Consider the following 24,541-nt stretch of genomic DNA (forward strand, 5'->3'; position numbering starts at 1 on the left):
TCTTTGTTTTCTTCTTTTGGATGTCAGAGGCGCTAAAATTTGAATTTTGGCGGCAAAAAATATTTTTGCTTATTTTTGCTTATCAATAAATATATAATTATGCAAGAAATTAAATTATCTTAAGGTCAAATAAACAAATCATTATATGTGATGTATTTGATAAATTTTTATATAATTAATAAGTAATAAGTAAGTAAAGTGTAATATAAAATTATTTTCTTGAGCGCATAGTTAAAAACTATTTTTTATTTCTTTAAAAATTAATTGTTTAATTTTTTGTGATTTAGTAACATGAATACATCAAGTTTTACATTTTATAGAATAATTTTTTTATATTTATTCTTGTTAATCATCAAGTTAAGTATGTATAAATAGTCAAAAAATTAGTAAATTAATAATGATACTGAATTTAACAGTGTGAAAATAAAACGTTTAAAATTTCAGGTAAAGGAGATGATAAATGCCCAAATATTATTTCAAGATCGCAATGGCAGGCCAGAGAAGCGAAGAGTTCGAATTTTATTATAAATCCTATTGCTTATATTGTCATTCATCATACTGTAACTCCACAATGTTTAACAACAGAATCTTGCTCGAGTCGTGTGAAGAATATTCAGGATTATCACATGGATGAATTATTGTGGGGTGATATAGGATTTTCGTAAGTTTTTTTTTTTTTTTTTTTTTTTTTTTTTTTCAAGATTCCAAAGTTAAAATTTATTTATTTTATTAAAATAAATTTCAATTGATATTAAACAGATTTTTCATTGGAGGAGATGGAAATGTATATGAAGGAGTTGGTTGGAGCAAAGAAGGAGCTCATACATATAAATGGAACAAAAAAGCAATAGGAATAGCATTTATCGGATCTTATCAAAGTTTGTTAAAAATTACAATAATGAATAATGACTCTCACTTATAATGTAGATGTAAAATATTAAAAAAAATTATTTCAGCGGTAAACGCAAGTGAGAAGATGATACAATCAGCAGTTAAGTTGATTTCTTGCGGCAAACATGAGGGAATGTTGAGACCTAATGTTAAAATAATAGGAGCAAATCAAGTTACCAGTACAGCAAGCCCTGGAGCTAAATTATACGAGCAGATCAAGAGCTGGCCGGAATGGACGGCGGATCCTTGAGAAAATAATTCTTGTGGTTTTTTTCTTAAAATTTATTTAAGAATAAAATTTATATTTTTCATTTAAATAAACGAGATTTATTTAAATCTATTTAGTAAAAAAGGTAAAATAAATAAAGACAATATAAATTAAATATTGAAATATATTTATTATTGTTTACTTAGAACATACGACTTATCAGATTACACGACGTGTAAATGGTCGTTAAATTTATTTTTTTTTTTTTTTTTTTTCAACAATGTAAATGGCTCTATTTATTTAGCTTTATTGCATTGTTTTGCGTCATTAATAAATAATAAATCATCGTTTTAGTGAAATATAAAATTAAACACAAGTAAAGAGATATTTATATTTAAACTGAGATTTTTTGTTTTATCTAATGATAATTTTATTATTTATACTTATTTTTTTCTGTTCTATCAACATACATTATCATTACCAATAAAGAACAATATTTCTTAGTATTTTAGTTATCAAATTATGTAGCTGTATTTTATTTAATAAGTCTGAACAGATATGATCAAGTTTTTTTGTCTAAAATTTTACTGTTTTTTATTTTTTATATTCATAACGATTCTAAATCTAAAATGAAGTAGATAATGGTTCTTTAAATTCTAAATTTTAAACATATTTGACAAAATTCTAATTTTGCCGCCCTTTCGAAGCATTTTTCATCTCTTTAAATTAATTAAATTAATTAAATTAATAGAAGCACCCAATTACTTATCCATTTTCATATTTATCTATTGCTTTACATACAATTTATTCACACGCAGTTTCTCTCGTTAAGTTTTTAATATTAGGCCTGATCATAACGCAAATTTAAATAAAATACTAATGAAAAAAAACCAATAGACAATTTTTCTATAGGAGAAGCCAAAAAAATCTAATTTATTTTTTTTTTTTTTACTTTTAAATAACTTACTTTATTAATTTGTACGACTATATACAAGGTTGCGTCAAGCGAAAAATTAATTAAATATAATCTCCAACATATTTATGATTTTTCTAACCGGTAATATTATCAATCATAGCATTCAAAAATTCAAATCATTTATTTACAGTTTATTAATGCTAGATGCGCAGTCTTCAAAATTAATATAAAGACTGACAGTAGCAAATTATTCGATAGAATAAAAAAAAAAAATTATTTTTATTTCGTTGAAATAATAAATTTATTAAAATAAATAAAAATAATCTTGCAGCATTTTTTTGTGATATTTTAAACGATTTTTGTGCATAAAAAAAACACAAATAAAAAAATTGTTGCAAGGTATTTTCCATTCATACTTATAATCTCGCAATTTTCTATTTACATACACAGTTTAATTAATTTTTTTACAACCCTGACGACTAAATTAACTGCAAGGCCACTCTCTTATAAACAATTCCGTATTTGTTTCATCCTTTCTTTATTTCACCCTTTTCATGACTAGTTTTTACTTAACGTCTGACCACATACTAATACCGTGCGGTCGCGTTAAAAAAAAAAATTGTTTTTTTTTTTTTTTTTTTTTATAAATAAAATTTAAGTTACATGGACTCTTATTTAATCCACTTAAGAGCCACAAAAGCTATGTATGTGGTAGCAGCATTTTTAAGTTTAATAAATCAGAATAAAATGGCTAGATTTTTAATTTAATTAATTTTTAAATTATTGAATTTATTTCCTATATTTGTTACCCATTGTTAAAAATAACAATATACATTTCTAAGAATTAAAACTCATAAATAAAAAAATATTAACAATTGCGTTTGCTAACAATTATTCACATTATCGACAAGAAGACATCATTCGTCTTAATATATTTTCAGTCTTTCAATATTCTCCTTCATATACAATGTAAAGTTTGCATTGCATTTTTATTTACTAGTTTTTGAGATATTCTTCTTTTTCAATTTTTAATTTTTTTCACCCAGAAAGTAAATTAATTACTTCAATATTAAATCCAATAAAAAAAAAAATGAGTAATTTTTTAAATAATTGCATTAAAAAATAATTTAATTACAAAATCAAAATAACTAATACTTAAGTATCAATTAATTCAAAGAGCTGGCCATTTTATTCTGAAATACCTTAACTAAATTCAAAAGGATGAATTGATGATGATGATTAAAGGCAAAAATAATTTATTTTAATTAAAAAAATGCTTCTCTCCCGAGATCAAGCATTTTTCCAATTTTTTAAATGAATAACGGAACCTCAAATGATAAATTTTACAGAAGTCCGCCTTTACGTCCAAAAAGAAGTGAGCTTATAGTTCCTAGCGCCGACTGAGTAGCAGATTCCTTAGTAGTAGCCGGTGGTGGACCAGCGGGTTTGACTTGTCCAAGATCAGGTCTAGTAGCACCAGTGCCTGCTCTTCTTTGCCTGGACAATTGACCCCTAGAAGTACCTGCCCTTGATTTCTTATCATTATCCAACTTGGACATAGAATGGAAACTGGCTATAGATTCACTGCTTCCAGAAGAAGACGATCCTATTTTCTCAGTAGACATGGAGCCCTTGAGAGACATCAGCTGCGCCATGGGACTCTCCACAGACCTCCTAGTACACAAAGCCCCCTGCAGAGCAAGTGGAGACAACGAGGAATAAGTATTTGACGCCATGATAGTGTCTATTCCCATTCTTTCGAGTTTTTCCACGAGTCTGATGCCAGCAAGTGCTTTTTTCTCAGTCCTGGAGAGCGGCTTTTTCTTCCTCTTGGACTGTGAAGTAGATGGTGTTGGTACCGGCTCGCTGCCAAATGTCCTCTTCAAAAGCTCAGCACCGCTGCTGAAGAGTCCGAATGACAGAGGACTGCTGTAAGGAACTGGAGAAGTTGGCCGGGAGGATGGTGGAGTTCCATCTGGACTGTTACAGGGTGTTGCCGTGGGTGTGAAATTTTTATCTCCACTAGGAGTCGTGGCACAAGACAGCGTGACGCCTTTTATCCCTCTTTCATTGAGCATTTTAGCGAGACCTAACGTCGTAGAAAATGTCGAAGTAGAATTACGCCTGGACAAAGTTCTCGGAGTGCTCATTCCTGAATTAATGACACTATTAGGAGCTGTTGCGACTCGACTGCCCATCAAACTCGAGCTCATAAGCAACGGATCCTCGGGATGAAGAACTGTGCTGTTAGTCAGTGTATAAACCGAGCCCGTGTCCTGGAATAATTTACCTGGATTGGAGTACTCTTCGTCCTCCTCAAGGTCGGTTAGAGTGAAAGTTTCCAGTCCTAAATCCTCTAGCCCACGACCACCGCGAGTCTTAACTCCCGGTCGCTCGTCCAAGAGCCCTCCGAGAGTAGGTGTAGCTAATTGCGACCAGTGATGAAGCGTCTGAGAGCCTTCCATCGGTTTTACGATCTGCAATTTTTCTGGAAGCCGCCAGCTGGATGAATTACCACTAAATCCACTGAGATTGCCGTAACTGCCGGTGGACATAATACTATCTGGCGTTCGACAGCCAAAAGGCAGGTAAGTCGACGGCGAATGAATACCACCTCCATCATAATCGTAATTGTATCCAGCGCCGGTACTCAGGCACGCTCGTCGGACTATTACTTCAGCTGGAGTAAGCCGCCGGAGAGCAGCTTCTAGATCAGCAGCACCTGGCGCTCCAGGAACTCCAGTTGGATGAGGACCTGGATACTCTTCAGAGTCTGTTAGCAACGATCCCTCACTGTCGCTCTGTCCCGTTGAGTCTAAGCTCGGGAATCCTGAACCCATTTGGGGTTTAAATGGCCCACAGCTCATCCGCGGACCAGTCGTGCCTGATGACAATGTTGAGGTGGTCATAGAACCTATCCTCGGGAACTGATTAGCGTCCGGACCGCCGTAGGACACCCTCGAGGCACTCCTCACTGTTTCAAATACCTTTTTGTAAGTTGGCATTCGATCGCTGATGATACCGGAGTCAAGACTGAACTCGGAGTAAAGAGAAGACTCGAGCTCTGACGCTATTGAGTCAGGCTGAGGTACAGCACCCATCGACGGGAAAAACGAACCACCTCTGACAGTAGGCATCCCCTTTTTTCGTTGCTTCCGCAACTGTTCCTGGGTCTCAGCAAGTAAATTTACAACCTCAGCATACTTGTCCTTGAAATCAGCTAGCTCCGCGGCGAGAGTGTTTTGATTATCCCGAGTAATAACAAGATTGGAACTCATCTCATCGTGCTCGGTCATTAACTGGGCTAGCCTCAGTTCTGTCTCAGCTAACTTAGCAGTCAAACTCATTATTTGCTCATGCTGTAATTTATTTTCATCTTTCTGCCTTTCTAGCTCCTCGACGAACCCGTCGACTTCCATATTGGCATTTGCTAATTGATTTGCTATATCCTTTACCAATTTAGCTTCTTGCGCCTCACAATCATCTGTCTCGTGGACCAGCTTTGTAAACTCACATTTTAGCTGTTTGTTTTCATCTTCCAGTGATGTTATTCGCTTTTGCATTATGTCTAGGTTAATACTACGTACTCCCATAGGTGTATCATTTTCTGAGCATGATTCTTCAACGTCATTTGTTAAAATTTGAATTAATTCTGTTTTCTTCAGCAACTCGTGACTCAATTGAGTTATCTTTTCATTAGCAGTTTTCAATTCGGCTTCCAGGGCATTAATGTTTGTTTCTAATTTCTGGTTGTGCGTAAGAAGTTCTTTACCAATACGTGCTGTCAACTCCAAATCTTTTTCTTTCTATTTAAATAAATAAATAAATAATTATTAGTAATATTTTTCTAATCTTATATAATTAATTTAAATCAGGATATTGTAGACCAAATTAAAGATTTTTAATTATTTTGATTTGTTTGTAAACACATAGGCGCCTGATGATGTCAGAATAAAATAATATAATATCCTGATTTCAATAAAATAAATAATAAATTATTACCTCCTCTAGAAGCCTTGTCACTGCTTCTATATCATTATAGGTTTTGGTCATTTGGCTCACTCGATTACTGCATAGAACTGTAACAAATTTTAAATATTATTTTTAATTATTAACAATGTTAATTATTAAAATAAAAATAGTGTCTCAACAATATGTATTGAGCAGTGCATTATAAGCTTTATCAATCATTACATAGAGGCTGGATATAAATGCTAACGCAAAGTATCATTTTATATAAAACCAGGTTTTGAAATATCAAATCGGTTATTTATTTTTAACTAATCAGGTCATATTGGATTATTAATAGTATCTACGATACTTATTAATTAAAAATTTAATAACATTATATTTTTTAAATGTTAAGTACTTGAAGCTCAATTTAAAAACAACACGACTTAAAATAATTGTCAGAAAATAAACTATATTGTTCTGAAGAGTTTAATAAATTTTATTGGTATCCCATCGATTTAGTTAGTGTCTATAAATGAACAAAGCGCAGTCGCACTGTTTTCTCAACGGGTCCCACGTGTATTTTTTCAACATAAGTTTAATTATAATACAAAGGCTAAATTGAATAACTTTAAACAAGGTACTTTCTATTCAGTTTAAAAATATTCAATAATCCACTAATAAAATAAAGTTTGCGTCTTAAGAAAAGCATGAATAATTTAGTTTCATCTCGCTGATAAATTATTATGCTTTATGGTTGGCCAATCACTGATTAAGAATACCGGGATCCAGACGATTTATTAATTAATCGTGTAAAATATATGATCAAAAAATAAAAAAATAATAATAATATTCTAAATGATGATTTATAAAATTAACAGTCGTGTTATTTTAAGTCACATTAATTTTTCAGTTAAAATAATAAATATGAATGAAAATCTAAACACACTTAAAAAAAAAAAAAAAAAAAAAAAAAAAAAATAAACCAAAAATTACATTAAAAAAAAAAAAAAATCAGCTTTTAAATAATATGAATGTATGTTGTGCTTTTAAAAGCATTAATTTTGTGTAATACGATTTTACTAACAAGAAACGCAAGTACATGGAGTCTCGTCAGGAGAACTGAGAAAAAATAGTGGTCTGTCGCCACTGCAGCTTTTGCAGCCCCAACAGGGCGTCAACCCGGTAGCCGATACGTCCGATGACGTCTGTAGTGGCTCTTCCCTCGGTGGTGAGCATTCGCTATCCTCGTAAATTTCTTCACATATGTTCGGGCCGACGAACTTCGGAATTTCCTCATCGTACTCATAAGGGTCGTCCTCATGATTAAAACATCCGCTGCTCAAATCTCGACTCGAGGAGCAATGCTCCGGGGTCGCACTCAAGCTTTTGTTATTTTCTTCTGGATCCAGATCCTCTATTGTATTGTCTCGGTCCCACCAAGACCTAGAGTACCGCCGGGAACTGTTAGAATAACGATTCATTTCGATACGTATTTTTTTTTTGGTTAAAAAATAAATAATAATTTTATTTTTTAAAAATCCGAAGCTATTTTCTAGAAAAAGTGCTTTTTATAAGCAAGTGTTTTTATTTTATTTTGTTTGATTATAAATAAATTTTTTATTGATTTAATTTCACTACCCGGATGTTTAGAAATACTAGACGATGTACACAGGAAGTTAGTTCTGTAATTACTGAAAATTTTTTCATAACCTTGAAGGTAGAAAGTGCACGTAATATGGAAATTTTTAAGACATTTCTTGGCTAGACAGTAAATTACAAATAATTATCATTTTTTTGACAATACTTTAAGTTAATATGTCGGCAATATGCGACTCTATAGTTAATGTATGTTTGGTGGGAACACGTGGGTGTTTTAAATGTAAAATAAGTTTGTGGTGATTAAAAAAAAATTATTTTGTCATTAATCATTTTAACAATAGTAAATTTAGCCTTTTTTATATACTTTCAACAATAGATTTTTTTTTTCATTGAAAATAACTTTTAGAAGAGTTGATTTATTTTTTTGAAATATTAAAGAATTTTTTTTTCAATCAATTATTTTACATCGAATCTTTTTTATTCGAGAGACTTTTGTTACTTAAGATTCAAATACAAAAAAAAATTAATATATACTTCTATACTTTGGACATTAAAAAAAGAAGACAAACTTGTTTTTCAGTCATGATTAATTTCAATTCATTTTTCACAAAATTATTTATTTATTTATTTAATATAAGTAAAAAATTAAAGTCTCTTGAATTAAAAAATTTTTTTAATTAATTTAAGTGTCAGTTAAGTTTTTTAAACGTCCAAAAAAAATTTAATGATATTTTAAAATTACATAAAATTTCAAAAATTTATTTTTTGAGCAATATATAATTTTTTTAAATGTCTACTTTTGAAGGAATATTATTTTTTTAATAACCAAAAAAAATAAACAATTTAAAATTTTCACACTAATTTAAAAATTTTCTAAAAGTATTAATTTTATTTCAACAATCTACTTCTCACAAAAAAAGGTTTAAAACTGTCAATTTCCGCTATTTGAAGTACTTATTATAAAAAGTATTGCAATAATAAACGAAAGTCCGTTCTTGAGATAAAAAATGTAAATAAAACGCTGATAACAAAAGATAAATGTATATATAATTGAAAGATATTATGCGAAAAATTAAACTCTATTTTAAGCTAATAAAGATTTAAAAAAAAAAAAAAAAAAAAAAAAAAAAAACTAATAATTATAAATTATAAGCAAATGAAGTGGATAAAAATTTTATAAAAACTAATGTCAAATGACGTCAAGTGAGTCATGATCGATTTTATGCCGTAAGACTAGAATACGTATAATATAACTTAACAATTACGTCAGTAATAATAAGCCCGATTAATTTATTGAAAATGATCGATGAGTATTGAAAGTAAACAAAATAAAATAAATTGATAAATATATTAATGAATTTTTTGTTTTTTCAATAAAAGATATCGCTGATAAAGATGTCACGCTGATACGAAATTGTGAGTAAAATAATCAAGCCGGATTACTTTATTCAGCAATTATAAACTGATGAATTGATTATAATACTAATAATAATAATAATTAAAATTTTTTTAAACGCAATACTCTGGCCGGCAGTGACATAGAATCATCATATGACATGAAAATAATTATTGTGAGAATACCTTGTCGACCTGTCACTTGTAATTGACGAAATTCCGCTTATAATTTATCATTTATTTTATATTTTATTTATTGTTATTTGATAAATATTTATATAAATAAAATAATTAGTCAAGTTTAACTATTTATTTACCATGAAATACTTCAAAGTAAAGGAGGATAATTCAACTCGAGTTTTACAATATATTCTTTATTCTGCTGCGATAAAATAAATTAATTTTAAAAACTGTGTTTGCTGTCGTAATTAAACTTTTAAATCAGCTGACACTTATCACAGACTTACTTTAAAGGACAGTATTTTTATTTTTTTATTATGGGTTTACAATATTATCGTTGAGATTGACAAGTTTAAAACGTGAGCCACAAGATCATCGCATGAACACACTAACTTATCCGCCATATTTGTTTGTCACGGGAAGAACGAATGGAGCGCCGACCGAAAGGAGGAGTAAAATGGAAACAGCGCGAATAAATTTATCTTATGGATTATTTAAAATGTGTAATTGTGATTAAAATTAAATTAGCTGACATTTGAAACCTTTTATAATTTATTTTATTGAAAAATTATTTAAAAAAATTTTTTTATTTAATTTATGTAAATAGTTCACTGAAAAAAATTATTGAGTGAAAATACGGCTCAGGAATTTTAAACAATTACTTGTAAAATAGTGTGAAATCTTGTGGTTGATGTTTACTTTGTAATTTAATTTATGCCAGTGAATATTAAATAAATATCTTACAATTGTTCAGTTTTTATAAGAAATTTTCGAAATTTTATTCTATTTATTTTTTTCTATGTACGTCTTATTAATTTGCAAATAAAAAATGTGTCTGGTACTTTCATTATTATGTTAATTTATATGAATATGCTTTGTATGTCTACACAGTCTTTGAATTTATAGTTAAAAATTAAAATTAAATTTTTTATGATTCTAAAATCAGAAGATTTTTTTTTCATTAATTAAATTAGAACTGAAAAAATATTTTTGAATAATTTTTTTAAATATTTTACATGTAGAATTTTTTATTATTATTATTTCAATGAAAAAAAATTCTTAAAAATTGTCAAGTCTCTGCTAATTTCAGTGTCATACATTTTTTATCAAAAGTCCGGTTTAAATTTTTAATATTATAACCAGAAACTTATCAATAATATGATATCTCTATTTTTTTTGCCACATAAAATTGAAAAATTAACTTTCTAATATTATTCTACTTTTTGGCGCATTAAGATTGTGACAACTTGTTAAATAAAATCATACATGTCAGTAGAATTACTTTTCACAGTATAAATTAAAAAAAATATATAAAAAATTTTATTTTTTATTAAAGTGTTCAAGCTAATTTAAATTTAATTTTCAAATTTACTTCTCAAAAAAATCAAGCTAAAGTTCAGTATAAAATTTTAAATATTACTTGAGTCTGTATAGATTTTTGCCAACATTATCGACTCTATATAATTGCACGTATATAATAAGCAACTTTAGAAGTAAGTTGATTAAAAAAACTTAACTTTTGTCACATATTAAATTAATATGCGCTCAAATAAAGATATTAAATTAATAATCAATTTTATTTAATATTTTTAACTTCCTCTTTTACAGAAAAAAAAGAAACTAAATACAGTGTTTATAGTAACAAGTAATTACTGCAGAACCGATGATTAAGTAGGTACAAATTACGCGTTAGTTGACTTTGACCGTAAATTTCGAGAGAATAGATATACACTAGTCACAAAAATTAAGGGATATAAAAAAAATTCCAAATTTTTTGGTGATATTCAGCGAGCTGTAACTCCGAGGAAAATGATCGCACAGAAAAAAAAAAAAAAAAAAAAAGCAAATTGTAGCTCCAAGTGTCTAGTTTTTAGATATGACCATGAAAATTTTTGTCATCGTCAGGTCTGGAGAAATCCTAAGAAAACTACTGAAAAAAATTTTTCGAAATTTTTTTCGTCTTAAAAAAGGTCTACGGGCTTTAAGAAAATTTTTCGATTGTTTCGTGTAAAAGCTCTTTTAGTAAATTTAATACCCTTTAATTTGACGTAATCAAAAGCCTGTACGATAATTTGCCGCGGTGTTATCGTCAATCAAAGCAAAAAGTTTTTTTGACTTTGGAAATCAATAACTCTGGAAATAATGACCGTATAGGAAATCGAAGGAGGGTTTTGAAAACTACACAATATTCTCTATAAGAGAACGTAAACCGCTTTTGAAGAAAAAATTTTTTTGAATTGAAAACTCGGACTGAAAAAAGACAAAAATTCGCATAATTAAGGATATTTGGATAACTTGGTATAACTTTGGATAAAATGGATGAACGAAGGATATCGTTGGTAATTTTTAACTTCAAAGTGTCCCCTAAAATCCCTAAGAAATTCAAAGCGCTGCGATTTTTTGTTCATAGTGCCCAGAAGCTTCAAATTCTGTGTTTTCGCAAAAATCACCATTATGAGCAATTTTGTGATTTTTATTCATTTTTCCATTGAAAAAATTTTTTTTTCAAAATTCTTTATTTTTCGATCAAAGAGATTGATTTTTCAAGAAATTTGAAAAAAAAAAAAAAAAATTTTCAATTTTTTCGAAAATTTTTTCGAAATTTTTTTTATCAAAAATTTTTTTTTTAATTTTTTTTTTTTATCGTCTTCAGAATGCTTCACTATTGTCAAAAAAAATTAACTCAATTTTTTCTGTCCGCTACAACTGCCTTAGTTTTAAATCTCATTTTAAAAATTCAATAAAAACAAATTGATATACCCCCCGCGGAGTTCGGCTTTTCCTCACACAAAACTTGAATTTTACGTTTTCTTTTTAGCCTAAATTCCTTACGTGAATTTTATGTAAGCTTTTCTTTGATAAGCACCTTTTGATATGCCTCGTCGACATTTAGCTGCCACAGATGTGGCTCGCATTGTTACCCTCCTTCGAGAGGGCTACAGTCAGGTGGAAGTAGCAGCTTCTATGGGAGTGAGCCAGTCCGTTATCAGTCGGGCCTATGCCCGATTTAACGCGACTCAAAGTTACGATCGTCGTCCGGGTCAAGGTAGACTACGAATCACTACCGAGCGTGATGATCGAGCTATCATTCGAGATGCTCGTCGAAACCCTACTGCGCATGCCCACACGATCGCTCATCAATTTCGCAATCGTCGACAACGTCCGCCCCAACAACACATATCGGCATCGACGGTTCGAAATCGCTTTCGAGAGCAAGGAATACGCGCTAGACGCGCAAATCGCGTGCCTATGCTCACTCCACGACATCGCCGAGCCCGATTGGCCTATGCTCATGATCATCACCATTGGGGTCGTAGACAGTGGACCAGTGTATTATGGACTGACGAATCTCGATTTTGTCTTCATGGCAGCGATAGACGATCTCTCGTTTGGCGCCGTCGTGGAGAACGAGATCGGGATGGTTTTACGAGACCAGTTACAGCTTTCAATGGTGGATCAGTCATGGTGTGGGCAGGCGTGTCCTTCAATACCAGAACCCCGTTGGTCATCGTTCGTGGGACGTTGACTGCCGATAGGTACGTTGACGAAATTCTGGAGCCACACATCCTGCCTATGCGCACACGCATGGGGGCAAGACGGTTCATTTTGATGCAGGATAATGCTCGTCCTCACACTGCAGTTCGTACGCGAACTTTTCTCCGCGCCAACAACGTAACAACGCTTAATCATCCAGCGATGAGTCCTGATTTGAACCCAATTGAGCATGTTTGGGACATGCTTGGGCGTCGATTGCGGCGAGACTATCCGCAACTGCACAATCTTCATCAGTTGACTCAAGCGTTGTTACGTTGTTGGCAAGGAATTTCGCAAAGTGATATTCGACGATGCATCAACATGCAAGAGCGTTTACGAGCTGTGATTCGGAACAGAGGTGGCAATACACGGTACTGAGCAGTTACTGCCGTGCGTACAGAGGTCATTTGGCAGCTGCAAACAGACAAACACGCAGACAAAGACACACACACACACACACACGCGTGTGTGTGTGTGAGAAGCGTAAATCCGACCGAGCAACCTCCACGTGGTACGCTTTGAGTAACGCTAATGCCGGCGGTAAAACAACAGTCGAAAAAATTGAGAAAATTTCGAAAAAATTTTCGAAAAAATTGAAATTTTTTTTTTTCAAATTTCTTGAATAATCAATCTCTTGAAAAAGCAATCTCTTTGATCGAAAAATAAAGAATTTTGAAAAAAAAATTTTTTCAATGGAAAAATGAATAAAAATCACAAAATTGCTCATAATGGTGATTTTTGCGAAAACACAGAATTTGAAGCTTCTGGGCACTATGAACAAAAAAATCGCAGCGCTTTGAATTTCTTAGGGATTTTAGGGGACACTTTGAAGTTAAAAATTACCAACGATATCCTTCGTTCATCCATTTTATCCAAAGTTATACCAAGTTATCCAAATATCCTTAATTATGCGAATTTTTGTCTTTTTTCAGTCCGAGTTTTCAATTCAAAAAAATTTTTTCTTCAAAAGCGGTTTACGTTCTCTTATAGAGAATATTGTGTAGTTTTCAAAACCCTCCTTCGATTTCCTATACGGTCATTATTTCCAGAGTTATTGATTTCCAAAGTCAAAAAAACTTTTTGCTTTGATTGACGATAACACCGCGGCAAATTATCGTACAGGCTTTTGATTACGTCAAATTAAAGGGTATTAAATTTACTAAAAGAGCTTTTACACGAAACAATCGAAAAAATTTTCTTAAAGCCCGTAGACCTTTTTTAAGACGAAAAAAAATTTCGAAAAATTTTTTTTCAGTAGTTTTCTTAGGATTTCTCCAGACCTGACGATGACAAAAAATTTTCATGGTCATATCTAAAAACTAGACACTTGGAGCTACAATTTGCTTTTTTTTTTTTTTTCTGTGCGATCATTTTCCTCGGAGTTACAGCTCGCTGAATATCACCAAAAAATTTGGAATTTTTTTTATATCCCTTAATTTTTGTGACTAGTGTAATTACGAATAAGTTCATTAGGTACAAACAAAATATAGTAAGTAATCGATGAAGTTTATTTGAAATACTGAATTGATGTAGAAAGTAAAATATTCCCGCGGAATAAATTTACTTAAAATTTTTGGTATTCAAAACTTTGATTTGAATTTAATTTTTATAATTATTTAATAAATCATTTTTATAGAGTTTCGATTTTTTGGACAGTAATAAATATATTTTTAACGATTAAATTATATAAAAATGAAATTTATTATTTTGCATTCGAATGAATGCTGGATTAAAGGTCATGACTAATATAGTACATGACAAGCTATTTATTAAACATAAAAATCGTACTTTCTATGCTTAAAACACGTTATTCGAGGTCAATAAAGATTAGTAAAAATGAAAATTAACGGTATTATGAAGATAATTAAGTGAAATCTTATTAATATTCAATATTTATTTTAAAAATAAAAGTATTTTTTTTAATTTTAGGATTATTGTAATAAACAATGGTAAGAAAAAAGTTTTGCAAAATTAAATAATATTTTCTACAAGAAAAAATTAATAAAATATGAAAAATATTTTTATTACGTTTATAATCTGTAATTTTTAACTTTGCATAATTTAATACACAGAAAATTTTGTAGAAATTAAAAATAAAGAAATAAAATTCTTCTATTCATTCAAAAAAAATTAAATAATTTTTTAATCAACAAAAATTGATAAATAGGCACACATTTTAATAAATTCTGACTTGGAAATTTTCAAGACTAGAATTTAAAATTATTTTTAAAAAACAGGTGCTATATCTAACAAACAATTAACGTTGTCTCTTTACTTTATCGTTACAGTGGCTACTGAATAGAAAAATTACCTTTTTGCACAGATATTTCTTAGCATAAATGAATAATGGTGTGGAAAAAAAAATTAATTTAAAGATTATCTTAAACCTTAAAATATAATAATTATTTATATTTATACCGATCTACAAGATTAGTATAACATTATTAAATTACTTGTAAGATCTACCATTAATATTAATATTTTTTCACCTTCTTATTACAAATATATCTAAATATAGTATAGCAGTGCAAAAACATAAGTTTCTCTATTAAGAAATTTTGAATATTAAATATAAAAATATAGATCAATTGACAAAAGTTTATTGAACTGTAAAATATGTTGCTAAATTTTAATTCATTAAAATTTTATTTTAAAAATAAAATAGAATCATAAATCCAACTACAAACGGTAATAAAATTATAATAATGATAATTCAGCCGGTAATATATTTAAAAATATTATTATAAATGGCAAAAGTTCAGTTTGTTGCTCTGCGCTAACTACCTGACCCGTATAGTTTAATAATGAACGAATGCGATTCAGGCCAGCATCCCCGTTTAATAAATTAATCCATCAGATTTATCTTGCATTCTATTATGTTACTGATTGGCCATTTGGATTAACGACTCCTAATTTTATTTCGACTAATCTCTTTTGAAAGTTAAGCTGATTTAGCGCGTGAAAAATTTTAAGTTAAGTTACATTTGATCCAAGCGAGAAAATAAAAAAGCCATTTGTTGTTAATTTAATGATAACATTTATAAATAAATCGAATAATTCACAGTCTAGTTATCTGGATTTAATATTTCTATACAGCGTTGCATGAAATATAAAAATAAAAAATTAAAAGAGTTTATATTTCTTAAAAAAAATAAAAATTATTGATTTTTATCTATGATAGTAAAATTCTTGTAATTTTTATTTATAAAAATATTTGTTTGGACAAAAAGAGATAAATTTTTTATCCAAAAAAATTTTTATAAAAAGGTCAATTAGAATTTTTTAATAAAGTTCATTTCTATCAATATTATTTTAGTGATTCTATGACAGACAGTAAAAGATCTATTGTATGATAAAAAGATAAAAAAATAGCAGTAATAATATTTATTAAGGTTCTATTCGATAACGTCTGACGCTTATCGAAAAAGGACCGGTTATATTAATTGAATTTTCTTAAAAACCTATCGGCAATATATAAATCTATACAAAAGGACCAAATAAAATAAATTAAGTACTTTTCCCAGACAATTTCTTACACAATTAAAGTTAAATTAAAGGTTTTAAATTTTTCAATTGAGTCAATACAATTGTTTTGATTTAAAAAATTTTTACAATCAGTCAATAATTAAATCATAATTAAAAATCAACAGGTACACAGAAAAAAAAAAATTAATTTAAATCAAGAGAAAAATTCTTTAATCAAGTAAAATAATTTTGAAAAATTTCGTTGTCTTGAATTAAAACGAAAAATTATTTACTTGATTGAAATAAAATTTTTTTTCTGTGTAATTTTGCTGATAAATACTTTATTAAGACGTTTTAAAATTCTTAGATTTATTTTCTATGTACCTCGGTTGAGTAGCAGCGTTCTGATGACTCTAATATAAATTTTGCCATTCTTGGTCCTAGCAACGTGAAAAAGGAAATCAGACAAACTACCATCTCCCTCGTGAATATCAGTATCTCGAAGAACTTCTTTTAATATTTTAACGCGCTCTTCTTCAGTGCTTTGATCCGGAGCAACATGTTTAGTTTCTAAGTACTCAACGACGCCGATATCTTCCCACAATTGAGAATCGGTTTCAGAGTCTGGCAGCCTCCAAAAATTTGAGGACTTGTACACTTCATTTTCTGGAGATGTAACCGGTATATCAGTGACTGATAACCCAGCTAAGGAAACGTCCAAAGCTAGAGAATTAAAGGCTGAGCTACTGAGAGCGTCTGTCACGCTCGAAGACGAGGTTCCAGCTTTGGGGCCAGATCTTGATTTTTCTAAAATTTTTCTGCTCATGACATTGATGAAACCCCGAACTTTTTACCTCGGGCAACATTATCTAAGCCATAGACACTCAATAATAATATTCGTTCATCAGCTAGTTTGCTTTAAACTTTTTTTAAGTACTTCACATGCTCCGTTTGGTTGAACAGTTTTAAATTTCACATATTAAAAATTTTTTTTAACAATTTAACATATTTTTAAATATCAAATGCTGGAATTAAAATTATATTTTTATCAATTTAATTTTTAAATCATAAAATTATTGATCTAAAAATTTAATCAATACATTTTTTTTTTTTTTTTTTTTTTTTTTTTTTTTTTTTTTTTTTTTAATGACATAAACAGACAAAATTATAACATTATAATTTAATGACTGACTTTTGAATTTAATTGGGTCTGATTTTTTTCTATTTTCCATGTCCTCATTTTTATTCACGCGACTTTACTTCAAGGTACGTATACGATACAGCAATTGTTACTCAACAAAAATTACATTTTTATAACTCTTGATTTTATTATTTTCAAGGTTTCAAACAACTTTATATAAATTTTAAGCATTATCAATCAATATCCTTTTCAATTATAAATAGTTTGCTATTATTATATAATATTTATCCTGCATTTTTCAGAAAATAATTAATTATTACTTTGAAAAATAAATAACGAGAAAATACCACGGCAAGGTTGACATTCAATTTAAAATTAACACTTGAATTGTTTTTATAATTTACAGCAGGCTGAAAAACTTTTCAGTGTATTTAACTTATTTTCAGTTTGACAAATATTTGTTAATTATTTCTACTCACAGTGTTGGTTAAATTTAAATTATTTCAAATATTTACAACTAAATAAATTATTTCCAATTGATATAAAAAAATATGCATTAATCTTTTCTTTAAATCTTGATTTAAAAATAAATATTTACGTAATGCAAAATATTATTTCGGAAATTACTTTCGTAAAAATATCTCACGATATCATCAATGATGTTTATTTTGTATAAATAATCAATTTTTTTTATTTAAAAAATTAATTTTCTATCTAAAGTTTTTATTTTATTTTTTTTTTAAATTACAATTTAAAGCCAAAATTAAAAAAATTAAAATTTGTAATTATTTTAAAAATATTTTATCTAAATTAAATAAAAATCAGAACCAATTACTAATCTTTATAGTAAAATGAAAAGTCATCGACACTAAGTAATATAAACCGGCTTAATAAAAATTGTAAAGGAAGAATTATTGTCTCGTTGAACTTACATAATGCCACATACGTTAGGACATCGCGTTTGAAGAAAATTATGATATAAATATCAAGAGAAATTAATGCATATTTTTATTCATGTGAATAACTTATTCATGTATTTATTATGTTGGTTATATATTATTTATTATATATATTTGCAAGTTGAAGAATTTAAATAAAAATACACCAAGAAAGTTTTTTCCGGCAACTCTATAAATATTACCGTAGAGACGTCAGAAAATAGAGAATTTATTTATATTAAATCCGTATTTAGCATTAAAATAGAAACAAAATTTTCGGGGTCGAGCCGATTCGTGCACGTCATTAAATTCTCGGTCAGTCGATGAGACCTTGCTCACGTGCTAAAGTTCACGTCTATGTACATAGCTAGTTAGCCTACAATTTCATGAACCAAATATGAATAAACGGGATAGATCAGTAAAAGACCGGCGCACATATCAGATTCAGGAATGTTGCCACTGTAACTTTAGTTCAGGGCCGTAGAAAACGCGCTCTCAGTTACTTTTTAATTTAAATTGTAGATTTTATATTTAAAACAAATAAGATTATTTTCTTATTTGTTTATCTACGTCGTGATAAACTTCGTCACTGATAAAAAAAAAAAAAAAAATTTGAAATAATTTTCCATTAAAAAAAAAAAACGGAGTACACTCCAATTTTTTTAAATTACACTCACAGATATTTTTATCACGTAATTTATAAAATTAGTTTTTAAATATAATATGTAAAAAATAAAATTAATTAATTAATCACTTATTTAAATAACTTAATGGTATTTAAAAAAATACAAAAGCATGTTGAATGTAACACGTGTCAGCTGTATGTACTAACGCGAAGGTTTAACAAGCCAGACTGTTTAACTGGAACTGAGACTCGTGCTCGCAAATGCTTTCGTATCAGTATACATACTCAGTAGTAAGGAATCCACTACTGCTGCTAAATGCTTTCAATAAAACGAATGATAAAGAACTCCTCGCTGCGCGCGCGGTTTCATCGATACCTTCCACATCTAGGAGAATGCATCATCCGTAAGAATGGACTCTCCCTTCTTTCTCATCTTTAAAGATTATAAGGATGCTAGTTTTTTATTTAAAAAAATAAAATACCATTAATTGTCCATTAATTATCACTGTAATATAATTAATTCAGTTAATCTGAGTTAGAATTTATTTTTTTAAATAGAAAATTTTTTCTTGCTCCAAAATAATTTTTGCCTTCTTTAAATTTTTCTTAGTGCAAGAAATTTTTGTTTGTGTAGTTAAAATTAAATTCTGTTGTCTTAAAAAAATTATTTGCTAATTTTTTAATTATTATCTGTAATAAATTATATTAATAAATATCAATTTAAAAATTTTTATCTCTACATTTTATTCAAAAGAATTTACCATAAAATTTCTGTCAATTATCAGGAAAACTTATGACTTATAAGGAAATCCTGCTAGCCACTTAAGACGCAACTCAAATTATAATTATTTGTCTATTTTTTATTTTGAAAGTTAAATTAAGTAATAAATTTGTGAAACTATTCCGGATATAAAATTTATATGAATCGGAAATTTAATACAATATTTAAATTATTAAATCCTGAATTATCATTCTCTGATTTATCACGGAGTTAATCAGAGGAAGTAATCAATATTATCTTACAGCATCAGCTCTCAGAAAACAATTAGGCACTTAAATAAATAATAATTACTCAACTCTATTAAATGTATTAATTACACAACAAATAATGGAGCGAAACATCAAGATAATTTACCGTATTTGCAAAACAAAATTTTTTTTCAATTTAAATAATTAAGATTTAAGTTTGCAACGTGAAACATATGATTATTTACCACATGAATAAAGAACCCTAATATTATGAGAAGATTCTCATGTTAGCTTGTATTTTCTCGAATTTTCCAGCATTATATTCGAGTACATATTTATGTTAGACAGTGGTGAGAGTTTTGAACTTTTATTAGGATTAAGATGAGCGTCATCCAATGACTAATGTAATATTAAAAAAGAAACAGCGTGTATTCTAGTATTAAATTATAAAATACACTGAGAATAAAAAGTTTTTATAAATAATTTTAAAAGATTAATAATAAACTGTTCAAGTATATAGTCTATTAATTAATTGGTTGTTTATAATGCATGTGCGTGTGTTTTCTTAGTAAATAAATATCACTTTGTAAATGATAATTTGTTTTATCTAAAATTAGATAAAATATATTTTTATAAAAAAATGTCAATATTCATCTACGTATTTATGATTTTTTTTTTTTTTTTTTTTTTAAATTAAGTAAATACTCGATTGAGATAATTATTTTTAAAAATTAAATAAATGAAACTAAGTATGATGTATAGTAGGAAGTAAACCTAGTCTTCGTGCCCATTAACAAATAGACTGGCAAACTCACGTTAAATTAGCTTGCCGAGTAGTCCGCGAGATGGGAAATACTTGTCGATAAAAATGTATGTAAATATAAAACAAAGGAATAATTATATATGAGAATCTGTAACAGTTATTTTTTATGATAAACTGTAAATTCATCAATTAAAAATGTTACTTTGAAAAACAATTTATTATCAATTCTATTAAAAGATAAGATTGTTTTTTTGAGGAGTAAAAAATTGAAGAAATTAAAAACAATACCAGTTAAAAATTGCGACGAATAAAATTTTTTTTTCTAAAAAAATAATTATACTTTCTATTGAAAAAAATAAATTATAGTAAATATTTTATGCACAGAAAACTTATATTTGTCGTGTTTCCTACGGAAGTTCGATTTAATAAAATAGATTCAACGAAGTAAAGAGTTAAGTATAAGTTAAGAGTAAAAGACAATAAGAAAAAAAATAGTGATTAACCGTCCATGAATGATATTCTCGAATAACATTATTATCTGGATAAACTGGTATTGTATAATAATTTCCTTTTTATTTTAAAATGATAGTATAATCCAGCCTCTTTAAATATGTTTAATATGCATACTTTAAATAAACTTAACACTGATAATAATAACTGATAAAATTAACTCACTGAAATAGTTAAGAGTCTCCCGGATTTGATCCGGCGATAATTTAAGGTCCGCTTCGTCAGGTCTAAATGCTGGTGATGGAATAAACCAATCTTCGTTTTCGTATCCTGAAAAATATAATTACAAATTGTAAAGAAGACTTAAAAATTTGATATGATCGAAACCGAAAAAGTGTAATCAAAAGCTCAAGTGGTGGCCTTGAATTTTTTAGAGAATGTGATGAGTATTATGATGAGAATAAAATAACATTCGACATAAAAGCTTTAGCAGAAGCCTGCTATGCCACATTAGTCACTCAGCTGTCGTCTAAAGATGCCAGCAAGGTCAATGACACCCAAGGTGACTATGGTGAGATTCATGATGTTAAATAAAGGGATTCACTAATGTTTGTTTTTTAAATAAATGTCCTGGAGGTTTGTTTGAATTGTTGCAAGAAAAATTTAACTTTTAATGACTTTACAGTAATATTAGCAAATATTTTTTAAAACCTTACCTTGAAATTGCGTGAGGGTGTCGGCACGAAGACGATACCTTGGTATCTGCTCCTCAAGAAGGCTTATTATCTCCACTTCTGGAAGCTCCCCTCCGCTACACACCTCTGAAACAATAGCGAGATATTTAGTAGGTAAGACACTCTATGTGCAAACAATGAAAAATTTTGCTCTACATTTTATTTAATACATAAATTATAACATAATAGGTTTTTAACCTGTATAAAGAAAAAAACAATGCAAAATGATTAAAAATTCAGTGTACAGTACATTAATCAGCCCCACAACTTCCCACTGGCTCTCAGATTAAACAGCTCGAAAATATTATTGCTTACACGATTCAAACCTTCGAGTTTGAAAATAGTTATTCCTTATGTTGAAGCTAATTTTAGAAAATTACGGTAAATTTATTCAATTTTCTAAATTTGAAAATTCTAAATTTTCCGGGCGAGAAATTAAAAATTAAGATTTGTATTATTACATGTGAACTACATAAGTAATAAATTGATCCATTAAGAAATGTTATACATCACCGAGAAATTTAATTACTGGTCGATAGATCATGTTTCTGCATGAAATAAAATAAGCAAATATCGAGCCAGGTAACCAGAAGTAATTCGCTAGTATTTTTTATTTTAAATTGCCTTAAACATTTTATTGGTTTCATTTAATGAAATTTTCTCGATTAATGTTTGTTTTCTCTACTGAGTTTTAAAAACTATAGCAAACAGCTTAGTAGACAATAAAAGACCATTGACCTCACGGTGAAAAAGTTACACAATATATAAAAGTGAAAAAAATTTTTTTTTAATTTTGGAGCATTAAAATATTTTTGAAAATAACCTACCGAGTGAAATTATTTATATATATAACATCTATTAAGTCGTAAGTCTAAATACTTATCATCATAAATTGACTATTAGTGAGAATAATATGAAACCTTGAAAATGCACAACTCCAGGTCAAGACTTTTCCAACGATACCAAATTAAACCATAAAAACCCATTTTATCATATAAATACACTGGCCACAAAATTTTATTTATTCTCTTAATAATATGGATTTTTTAATAAATAATAAAAATTTTATTTTATTTATATTTGTAAATAAAAATTCAAATAATTGCAAGAATAGATGCTGTCATCTATGTACGAGGAACGAAAGTATGCTGGCATTACATTTGAAAGGTGTCGATAAATTAGCAGAGAATAAAATAAAACAAAAATGTTTTTTACCATCTCGCCATTTATTTAGAATATCATTTTTTTTGTCAATTATTTTTTTAATCCTCGAAGGACCTCTCAATTTGTTCTTATGAATAGTCCCAGTAAGCATTTCTTTTACATCTCTTCTTTCTTTCTATTACTCAACTTTTATTGTCACTGGCACAACTGTGATTAACACACTTAAAAGTTTTACTTTTTATTTATAATAATAATTGCAACAAAATATTATTTATAAATACTTAAAATCTGAATTAACTTGCAGATTTTTGTATTATGCTGTTTAAAATAAATTTAAGTTCAACGATCTTTTACACAATTTATATCCCCGATTTGTATTACTACTATACTGATTGCGTAATATTATAAAACGAGCTGAAGTGATTCATGTTTTGTCTATAAGTTGTGAAAAAATATTTATACAAAAAGATTTTCGAAATATCATAGTAGAGAATTTTTTGCTTGTAAATATTCATATTTTAATCTCTAAAAAAATAATATCACCGATAAAAACAATAATTAATAATACTTTTAATTTATGACTTATCTCAATTTTATTTATTAAAAATCTAAAAATTGGAAATGAATGAATTTTTTTTTTTTTTTGCAAGAAAGGTGTTCAACAACGATTGCCGGACAACTGTATATTCCTGAGTCCCATTGCTCGAGCTCTTAAAAAGAAAGAGAGAAAGAGAACAAACGAACGAACAAGAACTGATGAGTTAAACGGTCAGAAAATAGATACTAGCATTGGATTAAAGCCAGTTCAATAATTTTTTAATCCTCTGTGATCTAAATTATTTTAAGAGTTTTTGTAGATTTTTTTTTCGTAGTATAAAAACATAAAAATAATGATAACGATTCTAATAATGAGTATAATGATAATGATTTTGATGTAGCGATAATAATAACTAAAATTGCCAGTAATTTACTTCAGACCGCTCAAATGATGATGATGATGATGATGATGATGATGATGATGATGACGATCGTCATCATCATCATCATCATCATTTTAATGTTGCCATGATGAGTATATGATAGAACCACATTTATTCATGAGAGGTAATCATCATTTCGCTCGGACCAATGGGAAACACCATGAGTGCTCAGTCAGGTGAGCCGGGCTTTATAAAAGCTTATGTTGGTTGCTCTCTGGAAACAGTTTATTCTCAGACGTTCGACTATTCCTTTCTTGTAATTCAAGTGATACATCAGTCGTAACAGAGTCAATAGCTATTTATACTTCAACAACTTGTTGTTTTAATTTGTTATCATTGTACTTTCAATGAACCAACAATTTCCGCAACCAAGGTAACTAAAAAATAAATAAAGTATATTACCGGTGATGGTCTCGGCGTCTCGGGTGCTAGCGGGGGTCGTTATCCTATTACGCGGAGACTTTAAAGATTGGAGAGTTGCCCTTGCCGATGAAGATAGTTTTAGGGAGGCGGCTGATGCCCGGGTGATTTGTTCGGTCCGCTTTGGACCCACATCCTCCACGTCAGCCAGCTTGGATTCTGTAGCGAAGAGTGAGATTGTCTCACCTTCCTTAAAAAAAAAAAAAAAAAAAAAA

General features: G+C 28.9%; 2 protein-coding genes across 7 annotated transcripts; one reads left to right on the forward strand and one right to left on the reverse strand.

Annotated features, from left to right (window-relative positions):
* The first annotated feature begins 204 nt into the window (after positions 1-204).
* Positions 205-2,657, forward strand: Pgrp-s3 (peptidoglycan recognition protein S3). The gene is made up of 4 exons (XM_074238121.1): positions 205-361; positions 445-661; positions 760-878; positions 957-2,657. Exons 1-4 carry the CDS (start codon positions 292-294, stop codon positions 1,139-1,141), a joined length of 591 nt encoding a protein of 196 aa, XP_074094222.1. The 5' UTR covers positions 205-291; the 3' UTR covers positions 1,142-2,657.
* On the reverse strand, positions 1,270-24,511 carry Milt (trafficking kinesin-binding protein milt). 6 transcript variants are annotated; one of them, XM_074238038.1, is made up of 5 exons: positions 24,309-24,511; positions 21,745-21,849; positions 21,254-21,358; positions 6,018-6,094; positions 1,270-5,821 (listed from the first exon to the last, which is right to left on the reverse strand). In XM_074238038.1, the coding sequence occupies exons 4-5, from the start codon at positions 6,066-6,068 to the stop codon at positions 3,359-3,361; spliced, it is 2,514 nt and encodes an 837-aa protein (XP_074094139.1). In that variant the 5' UTR covers positions 6,069-6,094; positions 21,254-21,358; positions 21,745-21,849; positions 24,309-24,511; the 3' UTR covers positions 1,270-3,358. The 6 variants fall into 6 exon arrangements, with proteins under 6 accessions (XP_074094139.1, XP_074094136.1, XP_074094135.1 ...); XM_074238035.1 differs by lacking the exons at positions 21,254-21,358; positions 21,745-21,849; positions 24,309-24,511 and adding exons at positions 16,527-17,167; positions 18,899-19,060; XM_074238034.1 differs by lacking the exons at positions 21,254-21,358; positions 21,745-21,849; positions 24,309-24,511 and adding an exon at positions 16,527-17,891.
* Positions 24,512-24,541: the final 30 nt, after the last annotated feature.

This window comes from Cotesia typhae, unplaced genomic scaffold, assembly GCF_013202065.1.
Source record: "Cotesia typhae breed Kobodo isofemale line unplaced genomic scaffold, CoteBio_Ctyphae contig_22, whole genome shotgun sequence".
In the NCBI taxonomy this organism is placed as follows: domain Eukaryota; kingdom Metazoa; phylum Arthropoda; class Insecta; order Hymenoptera; family Braconidae; genus Cotesia; species Cotesia typhae.